Source organism: Zea mays, chromosome 1 (assembly GCF_902167145.1).
Source record: "Zea mays cultivar B73 chromosome 1, Zm-B73-REFERENCE-NAM-5.0, whole genome shotgun sequence".
Lineage (NCBI taxonomy): Eukaryota > Viridiplantae > Streptophyta > Magnoliopsida > Poales > Poaceae > Zea > Zea mays.
In genome coordinates this window covers 233,299,352-233,317,637 of record NC_050096.1, presented here as the reverse complement: position 1 = coordinate 233,317,637, position 18,286 = coordinate 233,299,352, and the positions used below count along the sequence as shown (strand labels likewise).

The following is an 18,286-nucleotide window of genomic DNA, read 5'->3' as shown; positions in this document are numbered from 1 at the left end:
TCAACTCACCTTTGCTGGACGAATTTAACCGAGCACTAGTTGAGATTGATGACCTCGCCAAGGATCTTGAAGACGTAGCAGTGCAAACTCAGTGGGAGGTAGAAAATATGGCTAACTGTCAAGTAAACGAAAATCAACGACAAGAGGAAGCAGTAGAGGAGCTTCTCATAGAAGATGGTTCAGAAGACGAGCTACTGATAGACGAAGAGTCACCAATTAACTATGAAGAACTTGTGGGCTACGACGATGGTCGTGACTACTCAACCGACGACACATATCCCTACTAGTGTCTAGGTTTAAGTTCAGTACAAGTATTGTACCATGTACGGTAACCACGTCTATATGACGAAAACTAGGAAAGGTGCTAGGGTTGGTATGATCATGCTTTTGTGGGATTTTAATGTTCTGGTCTATGTAAACTGAATTCATTTCAGCTAGTACAATTATTATTCAGTTATGTTGGAGTATGTTTGCGTTAATTTATATTATGTTACATGTTCAGTTCTGTTCATTTATATATCATGTTTCATCTGCCTCTGTTGCATAGAATGGGGAGTGATTGGCACCAGGTGATGTCTCAATATGGAAGCTTCCTTAGCCAGATTGACGAGCAGCCTATGGGAACTCAACATTCTGAATTTCCAGTTGATGGGCAAGCCGAGGGCTCAAGAACACCAGTTGTTCCTAAAAGCCAACTCAAAGAACTAAGCTAGCAAACTTCACTGCTGATGAGGACACTAGGGTATGCCATGCTTGGCTTGCTGTCAGTTGCGATCCCATTATTAACACAGGCCAGAAACGTCAAGGATTTTGAAGTCGAATTACTGAAGCATACAACTCAAGACGAGGAACATTGCCCGAAAGGTCCACAAAATCTTTGATGAGTAGATGGGATACTATCAAAACACAGTGTTCCACTTTTGCTGGTTACATGATGGCAGTCCTCCGACAGAATCCTAGTGGACTCACTGACGCAGACAAGGTACATCTTTAATGTAACATTTTCACATAAGTATTGTAGGTATTTACAAGTATGTTCATGTTGTAACCATTTGTTTTCTCGCAGACATCACTGGCAGCCTCTAGGTTTGCAGCTATTGAGAAGAAGCCTTTCCACTTTTTACATTGTTGGGCCATACTTAAGGACCAACCAAAATGGATGGACAACCACATGGGGCAACAAAATCAGCATGGCAACGCTAATCCCACCCATAGTAACACTGTCGATGTGGATGCAGAAGAATCTGTACCATCTAGCTTCACATCAAAGAGGCCACTGGGTCGAGATTCTTCCAAGGAAAAGGCCAAGAGGACTAAATCTGTTGACACATCTTCATCTGATTCTGAGTTCATGACACACATGGGAGATCTTTCTTTGGAGCGCCTTTCTGTCTACAAAACAGCTGTTACAACTGAGGAAAAGAAGTTGGATTCAATGAACAAAAATGAGAGGCAAAAACTGATCCTAGAAAAGAAGAAGTTGAACCTAGAGAAATTAAGGCTGGAAAGGCAGAAACTAAAGGAGGACAAGGAAGAGGAGATCATGATCTTAAGCATGGATCTGAGCAAATGTAACCCTCTTCTCCGCAAGTACTATGAAGCCAAGCAACAAGAGATATTGGCTAGGGTTACTGGGTCAACTTCATCTACCCAGTGATGGTCAGTTAATGAATTTGTTTGTTTATCATTTCTGAATGAGGCGTACTCGGACTTCTTTGTGTGAGATTGTTGTCATCAGACCCAAATCTGGTTTGTACCAGAATGTTTTAGTACTTGTTTGCACTATTTGTTTTGAACTATTTGTTTTGAACTATTTCTCATGGTTTGTACTAGAATGTTTTTACTATATGTTTTGAGCTATTTGGTTTGAATAACTGTGAGGATGCTGTACTTTTTTTGACCATTTGTACCAAGGTTCAAGAAAACGCTAGGCGCTAGGCAGGCGTTAGCCTACTGACTAGCGCCTAGGAAGATTAAACGTAGATTAAGCGTGATTAATCGTGATTGTTTTTTTTAATTTTTGTGCTGCCGAGAGCAAGATCAGTAGTAAGTACTAAGTAATAATAACACAACTAAGTAGTAATACTAGTGAACATACCTCTTGCTGTTCTGCATATTTATTTTTGACATAAGTTGCTTTCCTCCTTGGCTTCTTGCAAGTTGCATCCAACAGCAGCTGATCATCAAAGAGAGACAAGTTAATAATCTGAAAAACTCTACAATCAGATACTTTGGAAAGAGTAGAAACTCATCTATGAGGGGCAGCTCAATATTGTACATGCACAGCCAAGCTTCCAAACAACAGGGCAACATCACAATTCACAAGTCAAAGGATCACAAGAAAATATATAGAAAACACTCACAGTTCATCACATGCCTTAATGGTCCACAAATTAAATAACAGTACAGCACACATTAATGGTTTTATGGTCCACAGTCCACACACATTTGGATAAGTAAATAACTAGATATTAATATTTAGATAACTTGGCAGCATGCTGCCATCATGCAATCTCCTCACTCCTCATCATCCTCATAGGCAATGTCATCTTCTAGATGATTAGGATCTTCAGTTTCAGATTCCCACTCTTCTTCATCATACAACTCTCTAGCCACTCTTGCACTCCTGCGAGGTTGAAGTTGTTCATTAGTTCCCATTGCTTCTCCAAGGACACTCCATGGTATCCCTGTCCCCGACATTACTCCTTCATCTTCCTCATCCCTAAAGACAGCCAATGCATGATCATCTCCTCCCTCAAAGAAAAACCCTTGAGCTTCAGAAGCATCACTACTTAGGAGCACTTCATAATTACTCTTTCTGGCAATCTTCTCCTTCTTGGACAGCAATTTATTATTGAATTGGATGAATACTAGAGAGTTTAGACGCTCTGTTGTAAGCCTATTCCTTCTCTTTGTATGATGCTGTACATTATAAATAAGAATTACAACATCAGCACATGTACATTAAATTAGTACTAGAGAGCAATTAGTAGAGACTAGAGACTACAAACTGACCTGTTCAAAGGTGCTCCAATTCCTTTCACATCCAGAAGAGCTAGATGTCAGTGAGAGGATTCTAATAGCCATGTATTGCAAATCTGGTGCTCCACCTCCATAAAGCCTCCACCAAGACGCTACAAAATGAAGTGAAATGTGTCAAACATGTGCAGAATTGATTGCAGAAAAATCTGGACAGAATTGATTGCACAACAATCTACACATAATTGACACAAGCTTACCCGGTTGGAACTCAAAGCGTTCACAGCTCCTTGCCATCTTCTTTGAGAAGGATCCTTGTCTCTTTTGGAACTTATCCAAGTCCTCATTAACAGCCCTATATTCCTTTTCATCATTACCATCATAAAAGGTCTCCACACATTGCATGAATTTTTCCACTACATTTGAATCAGAGAAGATTGCTGGATTGTTGTAACTATAGTATGGATTCAACATATATGCAGCCACGTGCAGTGGAGAATCAAGTCTATCTTTCATCTTCTTGTCAACAATAGCCATCACTTCTCTGTATTTATTTTCCACATTTCCAAATGCCTCCTTGATCTCCCTCTTTGCCTTGAGAAGTTCTCCGTACACATAACCCATAGATGGCTTCACATCTCCATCAACCAAACGTAGAACTTTCACCAAGGGCTCAAAGACCTTCAAACAAAGGGAGACACCTCTCCAAAAACGAGGGTTCAACACCGTGGCTGTAGCATCCTTGCCCTTTTTGGACTTCACATCAGGTAAGTCATACCACTTGGAATCAACCACCATCTTTTTTAGACAATCCTTCTTTTCCATCATACTTTGCAGTGTAAGATAGGCTGTAGCAAATCTGGTTACCCCTGGTCTTATGATTTCTCTCTTCAAGGTGGAGGACCTCAAACATGCCAAGGTTCGGTGGTGACCATAGACAAAGATAGTGAATGATTTTGCTAGATCAATTGTCTTCTTGAATTTTGGAAGGTTGCCAATGCCTTGCAACATCAGATTGATGGTATGAGTTACACAAGAAGTCCAAAATATGTTTGGCCTTTTAAGATGTAGCAATGCCTTTGCTCCCATATTGTTAGAAGCATTATCGGTCACAATTTGCACCACATTTTCAGCACCTACATCCTCAATTGCCTTGTCAACCATCTCATATATAACTTCACTAGTGTGTGACACATCTGACATCTCCATTGACTTGATAAAAGTAGTTCCCTCACTAGTATTTGTGCACAGATTCTTAATACTTCTTCTCTTCATATCTGTCCAAGCATCAGTCATAATGGAGCAGCCATGCTTAATCTTCTCATCTTCCCGGTCTTGTAGCAAGCTCTTGGTTCTTGCATGCTCCTCTTCCAACAATCTACCCCGAAGATCATGCTGAGCTGGAGGTTGGAAACCGGGACCAAATTGACCAATAGCTTCAACCATTTCCTTGAACTCATCATTATCAATAGCATGGAATGGAATAGCTGCAAAAATAGATTGGTGCAGAAAAATAAAATTCCAGCAAGGCAGCAACTAATAATGCATGGATTGGAACAAATATGAAGGTTGCACAGCAATAAGAATTGGTAAATTCCTTAAGTACAGAACATACCATGTGTATACACCCATCTAGCAACATATTGCTGCACTTGGTGTGTTCTCTCTTTCCAAAGTGCATCATTTATGTTTTGTTGCCTCTTAGCTTCAGCATTGCTTAACTTGGGATCAATGGGACGAGTAAATTTGTCCATGGGTCCTAGCTTGCGAGGGGTACTTGAGCTTCCAGCAAGTGACTCAACTTCTGTCACTTCCTCTTCACATGTTGCAAGTTGCACATTCTCCCTAACCTCTTTGTCATGTTGCTGCTTATCTTTCTTCTTCTTCGCTGTCTCATCAAGATTTCTCTTGCACTTCTGCTTAACTTCCTCAGTTACTTTTGGGCACTTCACAATAGATGTGCCAACATGAGCAAGATGCTGCTTAAGGCGATAAATTCCAGCTGTGCTCTCTTGTCCACAAAGAAGACACTTGACTCTGTTCTTGTCATTGGGATCACAGAGACGCCCCCACTCCCAGCCTATATCAGATGACTTCCTCTTTAGATGGTTGTTGTCGATCTCAGGTGGAGTCGCTGCTGCAGTACCATTAGTAGCAGCAGCCTCGGATGTTGACATCCTACAAGCACCCAATCCTCAGATGAACCCAGGACCAGGACAACCATAGAGAACAAAATCCAACCCAATACTCAAGCAAGAATAACATGGGGGAGAGATTGAAGGAGCACCTGGATTGGAGGGATGTGTGCCCACTGCCCACCTGTTCCAGCACCTGGATTGGAGGGATGTGTGCGATTCTGGAGCAGGAACAGAAATGAGCAGAGAACAGAGAAGAAAAGGAGGAGATGAACAGAGGAGGGAGTAACCTGGGTACAGCGTGGAGCAGGGGCGGCGGCAGCGCTAGCGTGGAGCAGGGGCGGCGGCAGCGCTAGCGTGGAGCAGGGGCGGCGGCAGCGCTAGCGTGGAGCAGGGCGCCTGGGGCTTTTCTTACCGCGCGCGGGCCCTGTCTTCCTCTTCCCGCGTGGACCCTTTTCCCGCGCGTGGCCTTGCGCGGTGGCGCCCGCCCGCCCTTTCCTGTTCCCGCGCGCGCCCGCCCGCCCTTTCCCGCACGTGGCCTGGCGCCAGACTTTTCGCGCGCGCGCGCCCAACGCGATTCCGCGCCGCCCAGCGCGCCTACACGCCGCCCAACGCGCGTCCGCGCCGCCTAGACGCGCCCAGCGCGTAATCTTGCGCCTAGGCCATAAACGAGACGCTAACCCTCCGTCTAGCGTTTAAACCAGATTAAACCTCGTTTAATTGCGTTTTTTTGAACCTTGATTTGTACACACATGTGCTTGCATGACAGTAGTAGTTCATGTTATTGAATTGAAGGAGCACTTACATGAGACACTACAACAAACACTACAGACAACATACAGTTCGACACTAGAACAAGGTAAACTAACAAACATGAGAGAAGAACAGACATGACACAGCTCATTTCATTGCTTCCTATGCAACTCCGGATCCATGTCGCGCCCAGTGATGGTGTATAAGATCAACCTGAAGCTGAGTATATTTGTTGCGGTCTTTGAGTTGGTTGTACCTTTGATTGACGAACTCGTTGCGCTCTTCCATTGAACCTTGACTTGTGTCAGCCAGCACTCCGATGTTTTCAAAGGTTGTGTTCAAAGCCAATGGACCTTCGTCTTCTACTATCATGTTGTGCAATATTATGCAAGTTTTCATGATGTCCCCAATGTGTTCAGGACTCCAACCGTAAGCAGGGCCACGTACCACACCCCATTGCTTCTGGAGTACACCGAAAGCTCGTTCAATATCTTTTCGAGCAGACTCTTGAATTGTTGCAAAGTGTTGCGTTCTAACGTCCTACAGATTACGGATTGTCTTTACAAATGCGGGCCAGTCAAGGTAAATCCCGTCTGCTAGGTAATATCCCATATTGTATGTGTGACCATTCACAGTGAATGAAACAGGAGGTGTGTCACCGCTCAGATGCTGTAACGCCCCGAATTTTGCAGTTGAATTTTTTCTTTTCTTTACTCGCCAAAATTCGGGCGTTACCTTTTCTTTTTCTTTTTTCCCTCGCTAGACCTTGACCTTTTCCAAAGTTAGCGGGATTCGGTTTGGAATTCCCGTGTAAGAAAACCATAAAACTGTTTTATGTTGTTTGATGCACCATGTCGAACTATGCATTCTTTGATTGTTTGAAAGTGCAAATGCATTCATGTAGAAAGATCGGATTTCGAAAAATAAGGAGAACCTTTTCTTTCTTTTTCTTTTTCTTTCTCTCTCTCCTCTCTTTCTCTCCCTCCCGCGCCGTGGGCCGACCCCGGCCGGCCCAGCCGCCCTTGCGCCCCCTTTTGGGCCCAAAAAGGCCCAACCGCCCCCCCCCACCTCCCCTTTTTCCCCAATTCTCTCTCCCTCCCTCTCATTTTCTCTCCCCCACCCTAAGCCGCCGCCGCCCCTACCCCCCTGCCCTAGCGCCGGCCGCCGCCCTCGCCGTCGGCCGCCCCTCGCCGGTGAGCCCCCCCTCCTCCCTCTCTCCCTCCTCCCTCCCTCTCCCCTCCCCCTCCTCTCTCCTCGGCAGCCCGGCCGCCTGGCCGCCCTGGCCTGGCCGCCTTGGCCGCGCCCCCAGCCGGCCGCTGCCGCGCCGCCCTGGCCCCAGCCGGCCACGGCCGCCCCTGGCCGCGCGCCCCAGCCCCCGCCTGGCCAGCCCCAGCCGGCCCCTGGCCGCGCGCCCCAGCCCCCGCCTGGCCAGCCCCAGCCGGCCCCTGGCCGCCCCCGGCCGCCCTGGCCCCTGGCCGCGTCCCCCTGCGCAGGGCCGGTTCAACCGCCCCGGCCGCCCAGCTCAGCCGCCCGCGCCCGCGCCCGCGCCCCTGCTCAGCCGCCCTGCCTAGGGCCGGTTCAACCGCCCTAGGGCCGGTTCAACCGCCCCCCCCCCCTCTGTTTTTTTTATTTTTTTTATTTTTATTTTATTTTATTTACTTTCTGTGATCCTAGTTACTTTATTTTAGGTAGGTTAATCATTGTTCATGTTATTGAAATAGGAAGTTTAATTTAAAATTCCGTTATGCTAGTTGATTCATGTGATTAACTGTTTATCTCGTTCAATGTTGATCAACTTAAAATGACTAAGTTTCCATTAGTGTATATAACAGAATTCTTTTGTCAAGAACCAGTTGTAACTAATCATTAGGGCATAAAACTTTAACCCCCTGCGAGACCCTTTCCCGTTTCTTTCTAACCATAACAAATGCGATATCGAATGTCATACTTGATGCATATTCACTTTATTTGTCATCTTGTATGGTGTACTGTTCTTTTGTATTAAATATGTGGATGGGTGTATGTATGTTTGCAATCGCATAGAGAACGATCCGGTCGAAGAGCCCGAGGAATTCGCAGGAGAAGCCCCTGAGCAGCAGTCGGTTGGTGGAGGCAAGTGTCCTTTGACCTATCTCTGTCCTAATCATTCTTTAATTCACCTCCCGCATCACACATTTATACCTAAGGATTGACTAGCTTTTTGTTATCCATGTCCTTGTTTACCTATTTGGGTCGGATTATTACTGCTTAGTTTGATGCTATTGCTCAACTTTAATCAATGAACATGATGTGGTTATCTATGATACGCTGTTTTCCCGTTCTTATTTATGATTATACTTGTGGCATTTAAGGGGACTCGAGCGGTTTCTCGAGTGCCTCTCCGTAAGGACCTGTTCAATGGATGACCGCCCGAGAAAACAGTGCAACCATGAGGGTGGAATGGGGTGCCCTTAGCTGAATAATTAGAGGATCCGGGGTGTAGTTCGCTTCGCCGTCGTGCCGTTAATGGGGCTCGGTGTATGCGGCTCGCTCTGCCAAGGTTGATTTGTCCCTTGGGGAGGAGTGCGGTACATTTAGGAAACCTAACGGGTGGCTACAGCCCCGGGGAATCTCTGTAAAGGCTTCGTAGTGAATCCTTGGCCATTCACCTCGGGAGTGAATAAGGGTCTTGCAAGCCCGGGCCAGAGAGGGAATCACGGCTTGTGGGTAAAGTGCACAACCTCTGCAGAGTGTTATGAAACTGATATATCAGCCGTGCTCGCGGTTATGAGCGGCCAAGGGAGCTCCAGAGATTAGTGATACTTGATCAGAGATACTTTGGTACAGGTGACAATGAGATTGATGGTTCTGATTACGATTATGGTATTGGTAAGTGGTATTCTTTCCGTTTGGAAAGGATACATTGGGCTAATAACTTGGGTTAATGTTAAAACCTGGCTTTCTACTAGTAAGTAATAACCTGACCAACTAAAAACAACTGCTTGACTTATCCCCACATAAAGCTAGTCCACTACAGCCAAACAGGATACTTGCTGAGTATGTTGATGTGTACTCACCCTTGCTCTACACACCAAACCCCCCCCCAGGTTGTCAGCATTGCAACCACTGCTCAGGCGAAGATGAAGCTGTGGAAGGAGACTTCCAGGAGTTCCAAGACTACGACGAGTTCTAGGTGTGGGTTAGCGGCAACCCCCCAGTCGGCTGCCTGTGAAGGCCGCGTTATCTACGTTTCTTTTCCGCACTTTGATTTATTGTAAGAACTATATGGACGTCTCAGACGTATGATGTAATCGACTATTTCCCTTATTAATACTATTTTGAGCACTGTGTGATGATGTCCATATTATGTAACTGCTGTGTACGTGAATAACTGATCCTGGCACGTACATGGTTCGCATTCGGTTTGCCTTCTAAAACCGGGTGTGACATAAGTGGTATCAAAGCCGTGCTGACTGTAGGACCGCTAACCTAGAGTAGAATGGTCGTTCTAAGGACTATAGACATCTGTCTCTGCCTTGACTTTGATATCCCTTCAAAAGTTGGTCATACCGACCAAACCTATGTTCTACTATATATTATACCTTGCTAAAAAATTGTGTTTCATTCTGATCCTTCATTTACTTATGATTCATTATTTGCTGGTCATATTAATTCTGTTCTCACCCTTTTGCTTGCGATGTCTTTTGTAGATGGCTCGACTTAGACACACTGCACGAAAGTCCGTCATCCCCTTCTTACCCTCCCGCCTTGCTGAGCGTCCGCTTCGCCGTCCCGTGGCCAGACAGTCCAGCCACTTGGAGAGACTACACCACCGCCTGCGTGAGGAGCAGGAACGTCGACGACAGGAGCAGCAGGGCTCTTCTTTCTCGCTCCACCAGGAGATAGAGTCTGTGAGGAGCTGCTCTCCTGTGCTTCCTCTGGAGCCGCCCCCTGCACCACCACTGGGCGCCCCAGCTTCTGGAGTAGCTGCTGGAGGAGACCCAGACGACGGAGATGGCGACGACAGCTCGAGCCACGACACCGACTACTCTGCTAACCCTGAGCCGGAAGGATGGGTTGCTCGACCCATCACTCACGACGCTGCTCGCGGGTGTCACTTCCACGATGCGCTCGACACCCTGCTACGTCGGGCATTTGACCGGCATACTTGGTCCGTCGAGTATCGCTGTGTGGTCTACCAGCATAGCCGCGGGGTCTACCCGGACCGCTGGGAGGCGACTTGCTTGGTGCGCTGCCCGGAGGACAGTCTCCAGGGTGTAGAGGCCTGCTCAGAGCACTATTCTATCTCTGAACGGGACTCAGCTGAGGCAGCCATGCAAGATGCTGCACGGCGTGCGCTTTCGCACTACTGCTCGGTTTTCGGTGGGGCAGCTGACGGTCTTGACCTGAAGTATTACCCCCGCCGTCCATCTGGCAGCACAGGAGGCGTGATTGTCTCGCCTGTCGGTGAGGGCAATCCTAGGTTGAGCAGCACAGTCAACCTAGCCGCCGTGCTAAACACGGAGCTGGACCATGCATTAGACGAGCTGAGTAGGGCTCGTGCTGAGATCGCCCTGCTGCGGGCTGAGCGCGCGGAACGTCGTCATCTGGATGGTGGTTCCCCCGCTCCCGTCAGGACTCAGCACCCGTACCGCTCACCTCAGCGTGGACACCAGCCTTATGGCAATCCCGACTGCAAGACCAAGATAACTCTAGAACCATAGATCGTTAGAGTTGGATCTTGTAATTAATACGAAATATATATACATAGAAGCTTCAGTCTTAGCGTTAGTCTTAGTTAGACAGGGTAGTTTGCTATATCCTGTGCATTTATGTTTGTCATGATGAACTTTGTTTGGTTTGGATCTTTGTAATGATTGTCACCAGAGTGTGGGTATCCCCTGCATTTTGGTTTACCTATTATGTTAATAAAGTTAGTTATATAGTTGGGAAACCTTTTATTCCACTTTCCTCTTTATCTGAGAAGCTGTGTGGTCTGTGTTGGAGATCAGTGAAGATGCTCATCTGTTCAGTGTTGTTGAAGAAATTCTATTCTCTTTCCTTATGCTGCAAGATTTGCCAGATCAGTTCTGATGTGTGGTTGCATTCTGCAGATGTCAGAGAACAGGCGCAGAGGAGGAAGGCGTGCTCAGCAGGAGCGAGCCGCTCCGCAGGATGAGGTGCCCCAGCAGCAGCACCTGCCGCCCCCGCCCCCGATGTCCATCGAGCAGATGTTTCTGATGCAGACTCAGGCAGTTCAGGCCATCGGTCAGACCTTGGCCGCCATTCAGCAGCAGCAGCAGCAACAGCAGCAGGCCCCACCTCAGCCTCAGATGCCTCAGATGCCCAGAGACAAGCGTGCTGAATTCATGAGAGGTCATCCCCCAACGTTCGCTCACTCTTCTGACCCCATGGATGCTGAAGATTGGCTGCGCACTGTGGAGCGGGAGTTGCATACCGCTTAGTGTGATGACAGGGAGAAAGTCTTGTATGGTCCCCGTCTGTTGAGAGGAGCAGCCCAATCATGGTGGGAGTCTTACCTCGCCACCCATGCCAACCCCGACACCATCACCTGGGAAGAATTCAGAGGTAGCTTTCGTCAGTACCACGTGCCTGCAGGTCTGATGACAGTGAAGAAGGAGGAGTTCCTGGCCCTTAAGCAAGGGTCATCATCTGTCAGTGAGTATCGAGACAGGTTTCTGTAATTGTCTCGCTATGCTCCTGAGGATGTCAACACTAACGCCAAGCGACAATACCGTTTTCTGAGAGGCTTGGTCGACCCCCTGCAGTATCAACTGATGAATCACACCTTCCCGACATTCCAGCACCTGATTGATAGAGCGATCATGACAGAAAGGAAGCGTAAGGAGATGGAAGATCGTAAGCGCAAGATCAGTGGACCCCAGCCTGGAAGCAGCAGCCGCCCTCGTTTTTCAGGCAATCAACCTCAGCAGTTCAGGCAGAACCAGCGTCCACCTCAGCAGCGTCAGCAGCATCAGCAGTTCCAAAGGCAGTATCCTCAGCATCAGTACCAGAACCGTCAGAGCAATCAGTCAGGAGGTCAGTTTCAAAGGCAGAATCAGCAAGCACCCCGTCTTCCTGCCCCAGCAAACCAGCAGAACAGTCAGGCAGCACCAGCTCAGGTTGGAAACAGGGCATGTTTCCACTGTGGAGAGCAGGGCCATTGGGTGATGCAATGTCCGAAGAAGGCAGCCCAGCAGCAGTCAGGCCCCAATGCCCCAGCAAAGCAGAATGTGTCTCAGCCTGGAGCAGGCAACCGCCCTCAACAGCGCTATAATCATGGAAGATTGAATCACTTGGAGGCTGAAGCAGTTCAGGAGACCCCCGGCATGATAGTAGGTATGTTCCCAGTCGACTCCCATATTGCAGAAGTGTTATTTGATACTGGAGCAACGCATTCTTTCATTACTGCATCATGGGTAGAGGCACATAATCTTCCAACTACTACCATGTCAACCCCCATTCTAATTGACTCAGCTGGTGGTAGAATTCGAGCTGATAGCATTTGTTTAAATATAAGTGTGGAAATAAGGGGGATAGCGTTTCCCGCCAACCTTATAGTAATGGGTACTCAGGGAATAGATGTCATCCTAGAGATGAATTGGTTAGATAAGTATCAGGCAGTTATCAGTTGTGATAAAAGGACAATCAAGTTGGTGTCCCCACTAGGAAAGGAAGTGGTGACCGAGTTAGTCCCACCTGAGCCGAAGAAAGGAAGTTGTTATCAGATGGCTGTCGATAGCAGTGAAGCAGATCCAGTTGAGAGTATCAAGGTTGTGTCTGAATTCCCAGATGTGTTTCCAAAGGATTTACCGGGTATGCCACCAGAGCGGAAAGTTGAGTTTGCCATAGAGCTTCTTCCTGGAACCGCTCCCATCTTTAAGAGAGCTTACAGAATATCCGGACCAGAGTTGGAGATTCATTACCATCTAGGCAAAGCAAACGTAGTGGCAGATGCTTTGAGCAGAAAGTGTCAAGTCAATCTGATGGTCGCTCGCCCGATGCCTTATGAGTTGGCCAAGGAGTTCGACAGGTTGAGTCTCGGGTTTCTGAACAATTCGCGAGGAGTCACAGTTGAATTGGAACCTACCTTGGAGCGAGAAATCAAAGAAGCGCAGAAGAATGATGAAAAGATCAGTGAGATTCGGCGATTGATTCTAGATGGCAGAGGCAAAGATTTTCGAGAAGATGCTGAAGGCGTGATATGGTTCAAAGACCGCTTATGTGTTCCCAATGTCCAGTCTATTCGGGAGTTGATTCTCAAGGAAGCTCATGAGACAGCCTATTCGATTCACCCTGGTAGTGAGAAGATGTATCAGGATCTGAAGAAGAAATTCTGGTGGTACGGAATGAAGAGGGAAATCGCAGAGCATGTGGCTAAGTGCGATAGTTGTCGAAGAATTAAGGCAGAGCACCAGAGACCAGCTGGATTGTTGCAACCGTTGCAGATCCCTCAGTGGAAATGGGATGAAATTGGTATGGATTTCATAGTCGGATTGCCTCGCACTCGAGCCGGCTACGATTCTATTTGGGTAGTGGTGGACCGTTTGACCAAGTCAGCCCATTCATACCTGTCAAGACCAGCTACAACAGTGCAGTATTGGCAGAGTTGTATATGTCTCGGATCGTTTGTCTTCATGGTGTGCCAAAGAAGATAGTGTCAGACAGAGGAACGCAGTTCACCTCTCATTTCTGGCAGCAGTTGCATGAAGCCTTGGGCACACATCTGAATTTCAGTTCAGCTTATCACCCGCAGACAGATGGCCAGACTGAAAGGACCAATCAAATTCTCGAAGATATGTTGAGAGCCTGTGCGTTGCAAGATCAGTCCGGATGGGACAAGCGATTGCCTTATGCAGAGTTTTCCTATAACAACAGTTACCAGGCCAGTTTGAAGATGTCACCGTTTCAGGCGCTTTATGGAAGGAGTTGTAGAACTCCGTTGCAATGGGATCAGCCTGGAGAGAAGCAAGTGTTTGGGCCAGACATTCTGCTTGAAGCCGAAGAGAACATCAAGATGGTCCGAGAGAATCTGAAGATAGCGCAATCGAGGCAGCGAAGCTATGCAGACACAAGAAGAGAGCTGAGTTTCGAAGTCGGAGACTTTGTCTATCTGAAAGTGTCACCGATCAGAGGAGTCAGAAGATTCGGAGTGAAAGGCAAGCTAGCACCCCGCTACATTGGTCCGTATCAGATTCTTGCAAGACGTGGAGAAGTGGCCTATCAGCTCAGTTTGCCCGAGAATTTGTCTGTTGTGCATGATGTCTTTCATGTGTCTCAGTTGAAGAAGTGCTTGCGTGTGCCAGAAGAGCAGTTGCCAGTGGAAGGTCTTGAGGTCCAGGAGGACTTGACCTATGTTGAGAAGCCAGCTCAGATCCTTGAGATTGCAGACAGAGTCACCCGAAGGAAGACCATCAGAATGTGCAAAGTCAGATGGAATCACCACTCTGAGGAAGAAGCAACCTGGGAGCGTGAAGATGATTTGATGGCTAAGTACCCAGAGCTCTTTGGTAGCCAGCCCTGAATCTCGAGGGCGAGATTCTTTTAAGGGGGATAGGTTTGTAACGCCCCGAATTTTGCAGTTGAATTTTTTCTTTTCTTTACTCGCCAAAATTCGGGCGTTACCTTTTCTTTTTCTTTTTTCCCTCGCTAGACCTTGACCTTTTCCAAAGTTAGCGGGATTCGGTTTGGAATTCCCGTGTAAGAAAACCATAAAACTGTTTTATGTTGTTTGATGCACCATGCCGAACTATGCATTCTTTGATTGTTTGAAAGTGCAAATGCATTCATGTAGAAAGATCGGATTTCGAAAAATAAGGAGAACCTTTTCTTTCTTTTTCTTTTTCTTTCTCTCTCTCCTCTCTTTCTCTCCCTCCCGCGCCGTGGGCCGACCCCGGCCGGCCCAGCCGCCCTTGCGCCCCCTTTTGGGCCCAAAAAGGCCCAACCGCCCCCCCTCACCTCCCCTTTTTCCCCAATTCTCTCTCCCTCCCTCTCATTTTCTCTCATTTTCTCTCCCCCACCCTAAACCGCCGCCGCCCCTACCCCCCTGCCCTAGCGCCGGCCGCCGCCCTCGCCGTCGGCCGCCCCTCGCCGGTGAGCCCCCCCTCCTCCCTCTCTCCCTCCTCCCTCCCTCTCCCCTCCCTCTCCCCTCCCCCTCCTCTCTCCTCGGCAGCCCGGCCGCCTGGCCGCCCTGGCCTGGCCGCCTTGGCCGCGCCCCCAGCCGGCCGCTGCCGCGCCGCCCCTGGCCGCGCGCCCCAGCCCCCGCCTGGCCAGCCCCAGCCGGCCCTTGGCCGCGCGCCCCAGCCCCCGCCTGGCCAGCCCCAGCCGGCCCCTGGCCGCCCCCGGCCGCCCTGGCCCCTGGCCGCGTCCCCCTGCGCAGGGCCGGTTCAACCGCCCCGGCCGCCCAGCTCAGCCGCCCGCGCCCGCGCCCCTGCTCGGCCGCCCTGCCTAGGGCCGGTTCAACCGCCCTAGGGCCGGTTCAACCCCCCCCCCCCTCTGTTTTTTTTTATTTTTTTATTTTTATTTTATTTTATTTACTTTCTGTGATCCTAGTTACTTTATTTTAGGTAGGTTAATCATTGTTCATGTTATTGAAATAGGAAGTTTAATTTAAAATTCCGTTATGCTAGTTGATTCATGTGATTAACTGTTTATCTCGTTCAATGTTGATCAACTTAAAATGACTAAGTTTCCATTAGTGTATATAACAGAATTCTTTTGTCAAGAACCAGTTGTAACTAATCATTAGGGCATAAAACTTTAACCCCCTGCGAGACCCTTTCCCGTTTCTTTCTAACCATAACAAATGCGATATCGAATGTCATACTTGATGCATATTCACTTTATTTGTCATCTTGTATGGTGTACTGTTCTTTTGTATTAAATATGTGGATGGGTGTATGTATGTTTGCAATCGCATAGAGAACGATCCGGTCGAAGAGCCCGAGGAATTCGCAGGAGAAGCCCCTGAGCAGTAGTCGGTTGGTGGAGGCAAGTGTCCTTTGACCTATCTCTGTCCTAATCATTCTTTAATTCACCTCCCGCATCACACATTTATACCTAAGGATTGACTAGCTTTTTGTTATCCATGTCCTTGTTTACCTATTTGGGTCGGATTATTACTGCTTAGTTTGATGCTATTGCTCAACTTTAATCAATGAACATGATGTGGTTATCTATGATACGCTGTTTTCCCGTTCTTATTTATGATTATACTTGTGGCATTTAAGGGGACTCGAGCGGTTTCTCGAGTGCCTCTCCGTAAGGACCTGTTCAATGGATGACCGCCCGGGAAAACAGTGCAACCATGAGGGTGGAATGGGGTGCCCTTAGCTGAATAATTAGAGGATCCGGGGTGTAGTTCGCTTCGCCGTCGTGCCGTCAATGGGGCTCGGTGTATGCGGCTCGCTCTGCCAAGGTTGATTTGTCCCTTGGGGAGGAGTGCGGTACATTTAGGAAACCTAACGGGTGGCTACAGCCCCGGGGAATCTTTGTAAAGGCTTCGTAGTGAATCCTTGGCCATTCACCTCGGGAGTGAATAAGGGTCTTGCAAGCCCGGGCCAGAGAGGGAATCACGGCTTGTGGGTAAAGTGCACAACCTCTGCAGAGTGTTATGAAACTGATATATCAGCCGTGCTCGCGGTTATGAGCGGCTAAGGGAGCTCCAGAGATTAGTGATACTTGATCAGAGATACTTTGGTACAGGTGACAATGAGATTGATGGTTCTGATTACGATTATGGTATTGGTAAGTGGTATTCTTTCCGTTTGGAAAGGATACATTGGGCTAATAACTTGGGTTAATGTTAAAACCTGGCTTTCTACTAGTAAGTAATAACCTGACCAACTAAAAGCAACTGCTTGACTTATCCCCACATAAAGCTAGTCCACTACAGCCAAACAGGATACTTGCTGAGTATGTTGATGTGTACTCACCCTTGCTCTACACACCAAACCCCCCCCCCAGGTTGTCAGCATTGCAACCACTGCTCAGGCGAAGATGAAGCTGTGGAAGGAGACTTCCAGGAGTTCCAAGACTACGACGAGTTCTAGGTGTGGGTTAGCGGCAACCCCCCAGTCGGCTGCCTGTGAAGGCCGCGTTATCTACGTTTCTTTTCCGCACTTTGATTTATTGTAAGAACTATATGGACGTCTCAGACGTATGATGTAATCGACTATTTCCCTTATTAATACTATTTTGAGCACTGTGTGATGATGTCCATATTATGTAACTGCTGTGTACGTGAATAACTGATCCTGGCACGTACATGGTTCGCATTCGGTTTGCCTTCTAAAACCGGGTGTGACAGATGCCTTTCGAAAAGGTTTGAACGGTGCAGAACGTTTATGTCGTTGCAGCTACCTGGCAGTCCAAAATATGCATGCCATATCCACAGGTCATACGACGCAACAACTTCCAAGATCATGGTAGGATGTTTACCGCGCCCTGTAAACATGCCCTTCCATGAACTTGGGAAGTTACGCCACTCCCAATGCATGCAATCAACACTACCAAGCATACCAGGAAACCCACGTGACTCACCAACTTGGAGAAGGTGTGCGATATCTTTTGCGTTTGGTGCACGGAGATAGTACGGAGCAAACGCGGTTTGGACGACCATGCAAAAGTGTTTCAATGCCTCATGAGCCGTGGATTCACCAATGCGTACGTATTCGTCGACGGCATCAGCCGGAATACCGTAAGCAAGGATTCGAACAGCAGCAACAACTTTCTGTAGAGCAGAAAGACCAATCTCACCCGCACAATTTGGACGCTGAATAAAGTATGGATCCACTTGTTGCACAACATCAACAAGGCGCTCAAACACATGGCGACGCATACGGAACCTACCATAAAATTAATGTGTCATAATAGGGGTCATGAAGTTATGTACATGGCAAAATAATTGTGGGAATTTGAAATACCTCCTACGAAATTGAGCATCCGTGTACACCGGTTGCGCTCCAAAGTAGTCCGCTCGGATTCTTGCATCGCCGCTCATGTGATCACGATGAATCCTAACACGCCCTAGAATGGAACCACCATGACGACGCTCGTTGCGTGCACGCCGCCTCCTATTGAGCATGTGCCTCGCCAACTCCAACTCTTCTTCTTCCTCTTCCATTTCTTCCATCAACCTAACAAGAAAATTTGATTCTAAGTAGGGGTTCATTGTTGTGGAGTTTGTAAAGGCAAGGTTGAGTGAAGTATGCAAGGCTCACTCGGTATTTATAAAGGAAGTACTCTTCGGAGACAAGCCATCCGGTTGTCGTGCAGGGGAAGCAAGTCCATGGCTTCTCAAAGAAGAGTTGTGGCTTACGGTGGAAGCTTGTCAATTTGAAAACATATTTTCGTACCGGTAAAATACTATGCGGCGCTTTATCGACAACAGTTACACACAACAAAACAGGCAATGGTAA

At 47.8% G+C, this 18,286-nt stretch overlaps 1 protein-coding gene across 1 annotated transcript; it reads right to left on the bottom strand.

The window, feature by feature from the left end:
* Positions 1-1,915: 1,915 nt before the first annotated feature.
* Positions 1,916-18,064, bottom strand: LOC103645342 (uncharacterized). Its single transcript, XM_035961917.1, has 7 exons — positions 17,792-18,064; positions 17,180-17,713; positions 5,267-5,335; positions 4,595-5,157; positions 3,240-4,466; positions 3,016-3,134; positions 1,916-2,922 (listed from the first exon to the last, which is right to left on the bottom strand). The coding sequence occupies exons 1-7, from the start codon at positions 18,037-18,039 to the stop codon at positions 2,518-2,520; spliced, it is 3,165 nt and encodes a 1,054-aa protein (XP_035817810.1). The 5' UTR covers positions 18,040-18,064; the 3' UTR covers positions 1,916-2,517.
* Positions 18,065-18,286: the final 222 nt, after the last annotated feature.

Coding starts and splice junctions, on each gene's coding strand:
- LOC103645342 (XM_035961917.1), bottom strand. CDS start 18,039: ATGAACCCCTACTTAGAATCAAATTTTCTTGTTAGGTTGATGGAAGAA. Junction 5,158..5,266: donor CACACATCCCTCCAATCCAG/GTGCTCCTTCAA, acceptor GGGTGCTTGTAG/GATGTCAACATCCGAGGCTG. Junction 4,467..4,594: donor TAGATGGGTGTATACACATG/GTATGTTCTGTA, acceptor CTATTTTTGCAG/CTATTCCATTCCATGCTATT.